At 35.9% G+C, this 13,241-nt stretch overlaps 1 protein-coding gene across 25 annotated transcripts in view; it reads right to left on the reverse strand.

The window, feature by feature from the left end:
- ANK2 (ankyrin 2) overlaps positions 1-13,241 on the reverse strand; it is a 767,321-nt gene that overhangs the window by 131,804 nt on the left and 622,276 nt on the right. For all 25 annotated transcript variants that reach the window (XM_077142481.1, XM_077142485.1, XM_077142502.1 and 22 more), the window contains one exon: positions 505-603. In XM_077142481.1, coding sequence (XP_076998596.1) covers positions 505-603 — 99 coding nt within the window. The remainder of the gene's footprint in view (positions 1-504; positions 604-13,241) is intronic.

Genomic DNA, 13,241 nt, shown 5'->3' on the forward strand with positions numbered 1-13,241 from the left:
TATCTGAAACAGGACTGATCTGGAACATTCTATTAACTGTTGCCATAATCATGGCCACACAACCACGTCATAATGTGGGCTTCAGAAAACACAGACAGGTTTTTTTTTAGTGACATATCCCTCGTGAAATTGTGCTGACACAGATATCCATGAACAATTTCTGAGCATTAAAAATTGTTCGTTTAAGGAATTGTCTTGGTTCCTACCAAGAATAAAATATTGGTAAAAAGAGATGAGTGGAATTTACTTTTATTTACTTTTAAAATAGTATAAAGCTCCCAAAAGTTAGCGTATGTCAAATCCTCACATAAGAATAAACTTACATGATTCCAAAATGAAGATGCCAGCTGGGGTCATTCATCCATGACCACTATTGTAAATTTTAACAATAACATGAGCAAGGCTAGCATATTTTTGATAAGGTCATGGGTATCCTTTGTGGCAGCTGAAAGAATATGGTCTTTAAGATCAAAGAACTCAAGCCTTTATGGCTGACAGCCTTACCTCAGTAGCAGTGCTCTGATTAGCTCCATTTTCCAGCAAATATTTTACAACATCAATGTGGTTCTCTTGGGCAGCCATATACAAAGGCGTGAAGCCATTCTGAGGACAGAAAATGAAAAATATATCTTTAATCATCTGTAATGTTTAAACCAGGAAAGAAAACAAGAGAGGGAAGGTGATAACACTATCCCATACCTTTGAAATAGACGAATTATGTGACATACCTTCACACTGAATAAATCACACATATGTTTACTATTAAAATACTAGATAACTGAAGTGAACTAATTCCCACATACAATTCTTAGAGTGAGGGGAAAAAGGATTGGAACTAATATATCCCTCCTTTCTTGTCTTCATTTCAGTATCAGAGATTAACACTTATCATCTAACACTGCATTTAAAGTAAAGCTATGTATTATTTGAATGTTTATAAAATTAAATAAGCACAATTCTGTATACATATAATATCTATAAAATACAAACCTATCTTCTGAATTAACAATGCATAAACAATTTAAAGGCTACTATTATCTTGAATATTCAAAGTTTAATTAGTAAGCTTAAAAGTATAAATTATTGCTTATATCAGAATAGGCTGGGAGATATTGAAAATCTGAAATAAAAAATGAGTATTTCAATGTTCTGATTTAGGTAGCATGGTTTGTACAGAGCATCTCTATCTTTTAAATGGGTTTCTTTTAAAGCCACTCTCAAATCCTATCATTTGTTAATTCATTTGCTCAGATACTTACTAAATTCTGCCACTGTTAGATGCTGGGGATACAGTGATAAACCAAACAGACACATCTGTCCCCACTGAGCCACACTATGGCAATATTAAAACATTTTTATGTAGTCATACATAAAAGCAGGAGCACTTTTTTATGTAGTCATACATAAAAATTCACTGAAGTGATTTTAAAACAGTTTAAATTTGCAAATTTTCTTTTCATTAGGACTCTTGGAATATGTAATGCCTTATGATGCAAAAAAAAAAAAAACACACAAAACCTTGTAAAAAAGAAAACCTGTGAAATAATTCATAAACATTCCAGAAATCTAACAATTTTTCTCAAAACCATATCACAGTCTTGAGCATTGATGATTCCCTTAAAATCTCCACGCAATCATGAGAATAAACAAAAGCAGAGATGAGAGCTCAGCAACATTTAAAAAAAATGAATAAGGGGAAGATAATTTCTTTGAAATAGTTTATTAAATAAAAATGCTTCTGTATAGGTTGTATAAATGTGGAAAGAGCACTCACAAGGAACATAATCTAGCAAAATGTAAATGCAGAGTATACACATAGGACAAATATTTTTTAATTTGGCATAAAAAATCTGAAAGCTTCAAATGATGGGAGAAAATTTAAAGCTAAAATAGAAATATTAGGAAAAGAATGAATTAACAATATTGTAGGATTCAGGAATAACTTGTTGGCTGGATAGCATATTTTTAAAACATAGCAAACAGGTGAAATCTGGTTATTTTAAGAACACTGAAGAGGTGGCGGACGGATGGAATTAGAGATTCAAAGGAAGGGAAAGCCAGTGAGGATGGTTAAAAACAATGTGTGGGTGTGAAATAGGGCTGTTTCATGACAAGCAAAAGGCAAGGATACAGTAAGAAAGAATTCTTACTAGAGTATGCTATCATGCTTTCTTCCAAAGGAATCGTTAAACACATCAGGACAAAGGGAAGTAGACACTGGTTGCCAGATCATAGGGGAAAGGAGAAGTACCCCTGCTTGAAAGAGGCCCCTGCCCTGGGTGCTGGGCTTTAGAGGGACCTCCTCTAGCAGGGAATCCAGAAGGTCAAGCATTCATGTCCATTGGTATTGCTTAAGCCACTGAGATTATGATAACTTTTTACAGCAGCAATAGGAGACTCACGTGCATCCCTAGACTTGTTTGTCAGGCATGGTGGGAGTAGATGAACAGAGGAGGTGCACGTGATGCCCTTGAGGTGCAGGATAGAATTGGGGACAGAAAGAGAAGAGGGGCTGCCTTTAGCCAAGGTCCCAGGGGCAATACTTCTTGCATGGAACTCCAAGGGTTCTAAGTCTAAATTTGGACCTGTCATATTCCTATAAAAGTTTGTCGAGGCAGGAAAATAGGACATACTTAATAATTTGTTAGCTTGATATACTGCTTTTTAATTTTGAAAACTATACTGTAAGCAGGCCTCTTTTGCACTCTTGTCCTGAGCCCTGGAAGTGCTGGAGGTGGACTAGAGTGACAGAGAAAAGAAAGGGAAAAATGAAGGCTGAGAACATATAACTTATAAGGGGGAAAAGGGCAATGGTAGACAAACATTCAGGATCTTGGTATTGGTGCAGCACGAATACCATTTGTGTGTCATGTTCCACCACCTCTCTAGTGGAGTAGGGTAGGCAGATATGAAGCACTATACAACACTCAGATGATTTATTCAGTTTATGCTATCCACTATCCATTGCGAGAGACTTTGAATATATTGAGTCAAATTAGGGTGTCCACATGTTCTGATGTCCACAGATATGAAGTACTATACAACACTCAGATGATTTATTCAGTTTATGCTATCCACTATCCACTGTGAGAGACACTTTGAATATATTGAGTCAAATTAGGATGTCCACATGTTCTGATGTCCACATTTGTCTGAAACAGTCTCCTGGAGTAACAGCATCCCACTTTGGAGGATAAATTGAATGGTCTAATATTTGCAATAGTTCTGCAACATTGGAATTATTATGCCCATTCGAGCTGAGGCTCAAACAGTGCAGTGGGAGTGATAAGCAAGATATCAGTTCATGAATAACCTGTTCTCCATTTAAAGGAGTTGGGACTTTACCCTGCTGATCAGTGGTTCACAGCCTGGGTATGTGAAACTTTTAAGAATATATACCTAGGGACCATCCTACTCTACTGAACTGGAGTCTTCATGCGTGAAGTCCAAGCACATGGATTTTTAAAAATGTTTGCATTTCAGAAAGCTCACTCAGGTGAGCATGGATTGCTTGGTCAGGTGTAGCTGACAAGCATGGAAGCAGGGGGTTAACTGGCTTTTGCAATATGTACAACAATGTACGTAAAAGATGAAGGAAGTATGAGCCAAGACAGCATTTTGGCTAGGAGAGGAAGGTAGCTATTTATTGTTACAAAGTGTGCAAAGGAAAGAAGGCGATAAAGATTTACTAAAGGACTTAAAGATGTGGGAAATTATCCTTTCTTTACTTACTGATGTTGTTTAACAAGAGAGCCCATCAGAGAACATGAATCATGCCTCTGGGTAATCTGGACAGGACACAGCAACACTTTACCACCACTGTAAATTTTATAGGGATGCATTTATCTTCACACATAAAAAGGTTAACACAGGATTACTGTCCTCTATGTATCCACATCCAGGTACTTTTCAATATATTATGCCTCTATTTTTTTCTAAAATGGTCTGTTCGCAGGTAGATATGAAACAGGTTTTTCTCCTTGTTGGTATACTGTTACAGTAATTCTGGTATGACCTACAGTTGCTTTTACCAAATGGTTATTAAATATTTTGAATGTTATCCCTGTCAGTAAAAAATTATTATTTGCCATTCATTTATACTATTTCAACAAACACATGTTTAGTGACTCCTCAGTGCTAGAGAATGTGTTCAGTTTTAGTGGGTCAGTGATGAAAACAAGGTCCCTGCTTATAAGGAACTCACAGTTCCTTTAATATAACTCTTGGTATGCCAATGATCTAATTGAACTCCACACAGTGGCTATAGTAAGGAACACCATTAAAAGTGTCAAGAGGCAGGGGACAGGAAAAAAAAGAAAAAAAAAGTTCAGCGGCCCCTTGGGTACAGGTTCTTTTCCAGTGGCTTAGGACACACCTTATTTGAACACAGATGCTCAGCTGTTCAGCCTCATCATTTAATGATGTTCTGAGGTAGGGGTGGGTGAGTAAGGCTCATCAGAGGAGAAAAGTCAGTTATTTATGCTCCTTACATCAAGACTACATAACATTTTAAGCATCAATATACAATATCGCGTTATTTACAATAGAAATTACTCAATTAACTATTCTCTCTGGAAACAAATTAGTGAATTCCATTGACTTAAGTTACTGAGTAAAGCAACTCCTAGGAATTGCTTTTCTACAAATGTCTTCCTATTCTACAAATGTCTGTCATTTTCAAGAACCCCCCAAAAAAGAAAAAAGCCAACTTGTATAGATAAGCAAACTATGGTATTATGGTTCAGTGAACACATTTTTCTAGTACTTTTTTAAAGTTATGTGTTGGAAATAAAGAGAACATACAGGAAAGACATAGAACTCAAGTAGGTAACGAAATTATATCAGAAGGAAGTGATGTAGTGATGTTTGAAATGAGTCATGCAAACCCTGCAGTTAGGCAAAGAAGCAGGAATGACATTTCAAAGAGAGGAAACATCGTGAAACCAGAAAACATGCAGCATATGGGGCCTAAAGAATAAATCAATGAGACTAAGGAAAAGACTTGGAGGAATGGGGTGGGGGGAGAGAATTCTGAGATAGGCAGAGTTCAGGCCCTATATGCCAGGTTAAGGAGTCTAAATTTTATTCTGAAGGTTTTGAGGGAAGTGGGAGGTCATTGAAGGATTTTATGCAGGGAGTGAAAAGCCTGCATTTGCATTTTAAAGAGATTATTTCGCCAGGGAGGGGGGAGGATGAATTGGAAAAGAACCAGACTACAATCTGGAAAAATGGAGAAGGCTTTTATAATAATCCTCCTGAAAATTGAGAATTAGAAATATTAATGTTATCTGAATATTTAAAAATGAAAATTAGTATTCATGTATTTATATCCTACTTCACGCCCTCAAAGACTGGAAATGGCTTCAATCTGTATGACTTATTAACTATTGATAATACTTTTCAGATTTATTATATAACTAGCACTCTTTTTTCAAAATCTAGTAATTATGCTGTATATTAGAGAACTTGAGTATTTATAATTTTACAAAAATTTTTCCTACTTACATCAGTGATATGTACCTGTAACAAAGGTTGAGCCATTCTTTTGGTGATTTGATTATCTGAGCAAATCAAATGAACATGAACTAATATATGTACCTGTCCAATGAGGAATCGTTGAAGCTTCAGGGAAAATTTTGAAGCAAAATAAACCTAATATTAAAATGACATAATATTTGTATGTCATTTCAAAGAAATTATACAGAGATAAATAATATCAGCATGCAAAGTAATGACTAGTTCAGCATCAGTGTCTTGGACATGGACAAAATCCCTAAAAGCCATCATAACTGCTAATTTTTAAAAGAATCCTTTCACTTTTCACCCCTAATTATGCTAGCACGTATAAACTTATTCTTTTGTTAAACAAATGAAGATTCATCAATTGGATGATTTGAAAGGATTAATCATATTGGATTATTTTTATCTTAATATGAGTTATTGCCACTATCCAATTCATTATAAAAGTTATTGTCACTATCCAATCTGGGTCCCAGGGTGGGATCTACAAATACATCCTATGCTCAAGACCAGGTGAGTCAGCCTCAAGGGATAAAACACAATCCCCTAGCAGATAAGGGGGCTGCTGGTAAGTTCCTTTCCCTATTTTCTTGAGCATAGATAAATATTCACTGAAGACAGTCTGACTCTGGTGGGCATGTTTTACGACACTGAGTTCAAGTCCTGGTTGTGTATCTGTCTCTGGCTGGGAGGGAATGGCGTCTCTCCACCATGATGCACAGAACGAGAGATGGAAGCTGTGGACTGAGCCCCACTGGCTATGTGAACAGCTCACCCAGTGACGCTGATCTTGCCTTTCTCTTCTCTAAGGGAGTAAATGTCTTTCCATTGTTCTTTTGCTGGAGATGCTGATAGCTGTACTGCAGTAGGTTGACACCTTTTTCAGGTGTCTCCTGACCAACAAAGGGTCTTTTGTTTTAGCACCAAATTTGTGCTAAAAATGTTCACCCAGGCACAGGACTAGGGGTTTTAGAGTAACAAAATATGGATATGATATTGTTCCTGTGCTCAAGAGCAGAACATATAGCAGAATTCACCAAATACAGCTAAATAAAGGAAGCTATAGAGCAAGACATACCATCACTGCCCAAAGAAACATGAATAAAATGCCAACACAGCATTGAAGACTGAGCTATTAATGCCATGGAGAAAGGTATGTGTTGGCTCAAGTACACAGATTTTAAATGGAATTTTAAATGGAAATCAAGATGGCACATCTAGAGAAAATGAAATGTTCTATGTTGTTTTTTCTCCTTCTTGTTCCATTCTCCTTGTCCTTCAAGGGACACAGTGTTTGTAGAGGAAGCCTGAGCATATTTGCTGCAGGCACATATTTCACTTGGAGCATTTTCTTTCTTAAGCTTAAGTTTCTTAAGCTTTTACCAGTGACTGGTAAAAGAATGGTGAATAAAATTGCTAAACATCGATAAAAGCCAAAACAAGAATGCATCTTGAAAAGGATTCTTACAGGTCCCAAAACTTAAGGGGAAAAAAAAAAAATCAAAGTGCTCTTAGCCAGATTGATAACATAGAAAACTGCAATAAATGTATATGCTACCACCAGTTAAAAATTTACAATAGGTAATTTCCCTGTTCATGCATAAGCCAAATCACATTCTCAAAACATATCACAAGAGTGGAAAATGGTTACGGAAACTTCAAATGGTATATAAATTAATTCCTTGTAAACTCCTAGTTATTTTATTTGTTCTTACTTTTAGGCCTATATTGTTAAACTTACTAAGTATATTTCAGTAATTAAAACATACTGCCCTATTTCTACATGAAAATGTTATAGCTGAAAGGGAATTCATCATTCTACAGCTGAGTACATTTTAAACCAGAAATTGAGTGGGTTGCCCAAATTCCTCTAGCCAAGGGGCTTAGCAGCAAAATGGGGTAATGGAGACAGCAAATGCAGTGATGCCTGGAAAATCTTAACCCCAAGTTTCTCATCTTCCAGGCACAAGTACCAACGAGAAACCTTAAGCAGTACCCTTAGCAAAGAGTAGGTGTTCAATAAACATTCATTAAACGGGTGAATAAATGGAGTAAAACACAATCCAACCTCCCTTTTATGCCTGTGGTGGTATTAAAATATGTCTGCAAATTCTTTGGCACTCCTTCCTACAAAAGATGGACCAATTTCCCTCCCTTTGAAAATGAGCCAACTTGGTAACTCACAGCTACTGAACAGAGTATGGAGGAATTGGTGGTGTTTGACTTCCAAGGTCAGGGTTTAAAAGTCAAAGCTCTTTTGCTTTTTGCTTTTTCTTGGATCACCAACCTTCTCTGGAGGAAATAAATGCCATAACATGATGGCACTGAGGCAGCCTGTGGAGAGGCCCACGTGTGAAGGAACTGAGACCTACTGACAAGTTCCAACTTGCCAACCATAAGAAAAAAAAAAAAAAACACCCTGGGAAAGGCTCTTTCTCCCACCTTCAGACAGCTTTAGTGCTGGGCATCACTGTCAGTATAACCTCACGAGAGATTCTTAGCTAGAATTGCACAACTAAATCACACCCAATTCCTAATCCTGGAATGTCTTGATAATGAATGTTTATTGTTCTTTTAAGCCACAAATTTGGGGGAGATTTGTTGTACAAGAGCTAATTAACATGATGTCCAAAAATGTCCTACTTATGGCTCTAGCCTACTTGACCAACCATATCTCTTACCACTCTTAGCCTATCCTGTTTCCTTTCTCTTTAGGCAAAGGAGCTCATATCCTAGACAGTTATTTTCAAATCTTTTAAACGTGTACCTCTCTTCAAATGCTATCGAACCCAGAAACTCCTAAAATAAGAGATTTAACATGGATGCTGGGTTTGAAGTTGGCTGAGTTTTAACAGTTCAGCAACACCTTCTCCATTCCCAAATGAACAGGATGCTAGTTTGTATACCGTGTTTGAACTGTATTGTGTTCTAAGTGGGTACATCAGGGATCTTTGCACAGAATGATGACTATTAAGAGCTATCACCACTTGAAAACACCCTGATAAAGCAGCTGTGGTCATGTTACCCTTCTTTATAGTGTTTTCCAATTGGAAGATATTAGAGCTTTGCATTAATAAGAAGGAATAGATGGGATAGGTAATGTCTATTTTTGCCTAGATGAGGCAACCTATAACATGAACGTTCGAAAACTACAGCTCTAAATATTCACGATACTATAATTCTATGGGTCATTTGCAAATTATCGAAGTGTACTATGCATAATCTCCTTTTCTACCAGAAAATACAGCCAAAAAAATTAAACAACCAATACTCACAGAAGAAAATGGGAGGAATAGTTACATATAGCTCTGGGTTTGAATTCAGTAAAAGTAGAATTCCCTTTTTGAAGAAGATTTAGCCTTTCTCATAGAGCAAAATTCTTCAGCTTTAACAATGACATGCCAGGAGATTCTTCATTACACATGGGTTAGTACAGGCTGGGAATTGCTGCTTTAGTTACCAACCCAGATACTACCTATTGTCTTCTTCCTCTGAAATAGTATTAAGAGATACAAGGTTGGGAAGCATCCCAAAATTATCCAACAGCTTTAAGGTCAGGATGATTCAAATTATTTCCCTAAATATATCATGAATGCACAGCTGCAAAGGATGTAAAAACCCATGGGTACTAATTGTAGTCACAAAAATAAAGACTATTTTGTGTTCTCTGGGGGTTTACTTAGGGCTAAAGAACAAAAGATACAATTATATGCATGCTTAGTGTTTAAAAAGGCATTTTCTTAATTAAAATCCCATACACATTTTATCAGGTAATCTGAATTTGACAAGTTATTACCGGGGTTAATGTACATGGAGTTATTCTAACCACCTTCCTCTCTCTGAAGATTCTCTTTAAAAGATTATAGCTAAACTATCAAATGACATTAAAATAATTAATGTTCTAAATCTTTCTAGGGGAGTTAAACTTTATTGAGTGTTTACTGTGCCATCTCATCTCATGTCCACAGCTACCCTTTTGTGAATGAGATGGTGGTTATTGTCACTCACCCAAGAACACACCGATGGGTGGTAGGGCCAGCATCTGAACCCTAAAGAGCCCCTAAATTCATGCTCTTCCTCCTTGTCTCAGCTCTGCCCATCAACCAGGATCAATCGGCCTCAGAGAAAAAAACTTTTTTTTTTTTTTTTTTTGCATGAGCAGGCATCAGGAATTGAACCCTGGGTCTCCGGCATGGCAGGTGACGACTGTGCCACTGAGCCACCATCTCACCGCCCAAAACAATTTTATTCAGTAGTTTCTCGTAAGTCATTCATTAGAGATAATCAGGGAAGTTCTGCCAAGCAGCATCGGGGATTTTCATGACCTATTTGATGAAGATGACCCAAGTGTACTTGCAGGGTTAACAATTCTTCCAGTTTTTATTTCCAGTGGGTAAGAAATTTCCAAAGGGTGGTGATAATGAGGAGAGAGAAGGCTATACACTTCATATATGTTGTTTAACCCTAACAGTCCATTAAAATAATAGTATCCCTATTTGACTCAAGGAGATTAACATTCACAAGGATTAAGAAACATGTCTAAAGTTTCATTCTACTTAAAACTTGGAGCTGGGATTTGAACCCACATAGAATGAATTCTGAAGCCCATGCTTCTTCTATTACATTAACTTCCATGTGCTTCAGCAACAAATTTGACAGGCTGTATTCAATCATGTCCGGGTATTGCTAACAGTCAGAAACACCACTGAAAAGGCTGTATTCCCAGGGGATCCCACCTTCAGGCCCTCATGTGTATGTTATCAAGAAATCATTAAGGTTATTCTACATATTTTAAGTAATTTTTATACCATGGTCTCAACTCATCCAGTAAATCCTATTAAGAACAACCACTTAATTCATATTCTTAGGTTGTTCCAGACCAGTTTGTCTCATCAATGGTTTTCTTCCTTTTCTTTTCTTTTTGCACAGGCAGACACCATGAACTGAACCTGTCTCACCAATAGTGTTTATACTCGTCAAGTTCAATTCCATCTCCTAACATTGTTGTTACTGATCTTTCCATCTGGAAAGCCTTCCCTTTCATTTTCCCCTCTGCAGTCCTTCTCCACTTACAAGGTCTGGCTTGGATCCTCCATGAAGCTTTTCATTAACTGAGTCTAGCCAATTCCGATCTTTTCCTCTACTACAGTCGGTTCCATATGATTTAGTTCAGAATTTTATATAGTCTTTTGCTGTTTGTCTTTATTTCCTGTGTGTTCGTCTTGACTTGCATGTAGCCTGTATGTCTTAAAAACAGGTTTCTGTTTATCCTCCACAACAACCAGCATTGCGCTTCATATATGGTAAGCACCCAATAAATAGCTGCTGATTTTCTTGTTCTTGGCAATTGCAGATAATTTAAATTTGTACTTTTCTCTTTTATCCAAATTTAAAATTTAAATTTAACAGGTGGGTTACCATCACCTCATTTCTACAAAGGACTTAAGGTGGCTCATGTTGCTATATTTAGTCTCACATAATTCCATAATGCTGTAAACATTTATCTCCATGTTTCAAATTCACAAAAATACATACCTGATTAAAGTAACTGATAACCTAAGAGTGAACAATTATTTTGTCTTTTCTTTGGATTTGAAAAAAAAAGAGAAAGAAAACAAACATAAAAAGAAAGCAAATGAAATTTTTAAAATGGAGAAATGAATTTCTAAAATGGAATACAGAGGATATGTTAGTGCTTATGTATTGATAGCCAGCCAGTTTTCGTTCCCTTTCTTGAAAGTACCCTAGTTTTTCATTAGGATATCTGTGCTTCCCCACTAAATTCTTGTAATTCCAATAAAGTAGAACTCATCTTCTAGTTCCAGGCCTGACACCAGAAGACCTAGCCAATCAATGCATTCATTCCCTTGAATACAATGACTGACAGATTTGGGCAAGAGAGTTAAGTGGGCCCAATCAAATTCAAGCTTCTCTTTAGGAAATACTTGAGACAAACATGCTCCCTTTTTTCTGAATCTGAAGAAGAAAGAGTGTGGCTCCAATTCCTGCAGGCACCCATTGTAGGCCCACAAGAGAAGCCAGCTTTAGGAAAAAGTCGGCAATACAGAAATAATAGCAAAGAGTAAGAACGAGTCTGAGTCTCTGGTTACGAATGAGTAACTGGTGGTGGGAAAGGGGGCAGACGAGGAGATCACTCTACCCTTTGAACTTTCTATTTTTGAAAGCTAATAAAGTCCTTTTTATTTTTTAATTTAACCAAACATGAAGTGAGGTTTTTCCCCTTATTTTCCATTGAACTAATCCTAATTGTTATAAACATCTATCCCACAATATACCTTGTATTAGTTATATCAGTTTAAAACAAAGTAACTTCTAGGAAATCTGAAGAGTGTCAAGGAGTATCACAGAAATCAAGCTATGAAAATCATAATTTAATATTATTGTGGTTAAAATATATTATTCCGTGACTTAAAGGACATCTACAGAAAAAATACAAGATAGATTTTCAAAAATGAGGTTTAATTACAAAAAGTCAGGTGTATAATTTTCAGTAGGAAAGTAAACTTGATCTGCGAGTGAAGAGATTCTAGAATAATTTTTTGTGTGCGTGAGTGGCAAATACAAATAAGGTGGTATATTTTCTGCTGCTACTATTTTTGCCCACACTTTTCTGCTACCTTTTATTTGTCAACAAGAAATGTAAGTTTATTCCTGGATTAAATCTTTTCTCAATATAACACAATATTATATAAAATTATGTAAATGTCTTTATGTAGTAACAGGTAATTTTTAATGATAAGAGCTAAAACCAAAACTTTGCAGATTCAATATAAAAGATAATTAAAATGTCTGAATACCTGAAATGAATCTTTAATTTAAAATTAATAAATATTTGAACATTAAAATTGGGCAGAGATTAATATCCTGTTATATTCTCCTACATAACTTTTTCTATACCTTTAAGATTGCTGAACAACATAGATTACTAAATTCAGATCTTTAATATGTAATACAATTTTCTTGGCATGAAGCAGGTGCTTAAATTATGTGTTACTGAGTAACTTCATAAAGGACCCAGTGTCTTAGAATCAGGAGGAAATGTGTCACCTCCAAGACAAAAATATCAAGTGCTATATCTAGGCCCCAGGACACTAAGAAAACTGAGTCAATATCACTGTAGGGTTCTTTTATTTTTTGCCAGTAGAACAAAATCCATGAAAATGAAATGCTTATTTCAAAATAAGCCAGAATACCAGTTTAACTGGCTATTATTTTATTATTCTGAAATTGATTAAATATAATAAGGATAAAAGATTTTGGCTCTCTAGATTAAAATATTCAGAATAAGCAGCAATTCTTTGTCTTTTTTTTGTACTTTATACCTCCAAATATATATTTTTAGTGAGTGATTGCCTAATAATTTTCTTATTTCTATCCAATGGTCTTTCAGAAAAAAAAAAATGTTGCTCCAGAAAACAAAATGTTGCTTTAAAAACACATCTAACATCAAAACAAAATATGATTCTTTCAGACCACCTCAAAGAAATTCACTTTTCTTATAGCCCTATTAACAAACTGACTTTACTAATAAATATATAGGGCAATAGTAAAGCATTGTTAATTACCCAAAATGCATATCCAGAATGGCAAAATCTTTAATGAAATAAAATTATTGTTTCATTCAGAAATGCCAGTCATTTTGGCCCTTGAATGATTACTGTTGAACAAATAGAGTACTTTGTATGCCAATTCAAAAACTA

Source organism: Tamandua tetradactyla, chromosome 24, assembly GCF_023851605.1.
Source record: "Tamandua tetradactyla isolate mTamTet1 chromosome 24, mTamTet1.pri, whole genome shotgun sequence".
In the NCBI taxonomy this organism is placed as follows: Eukaryota; Metazoa; Chordata; class Mammalia; order Pilosa; family Myrmecophagidae; genus Tamandua; species Tamandua tetradactyla.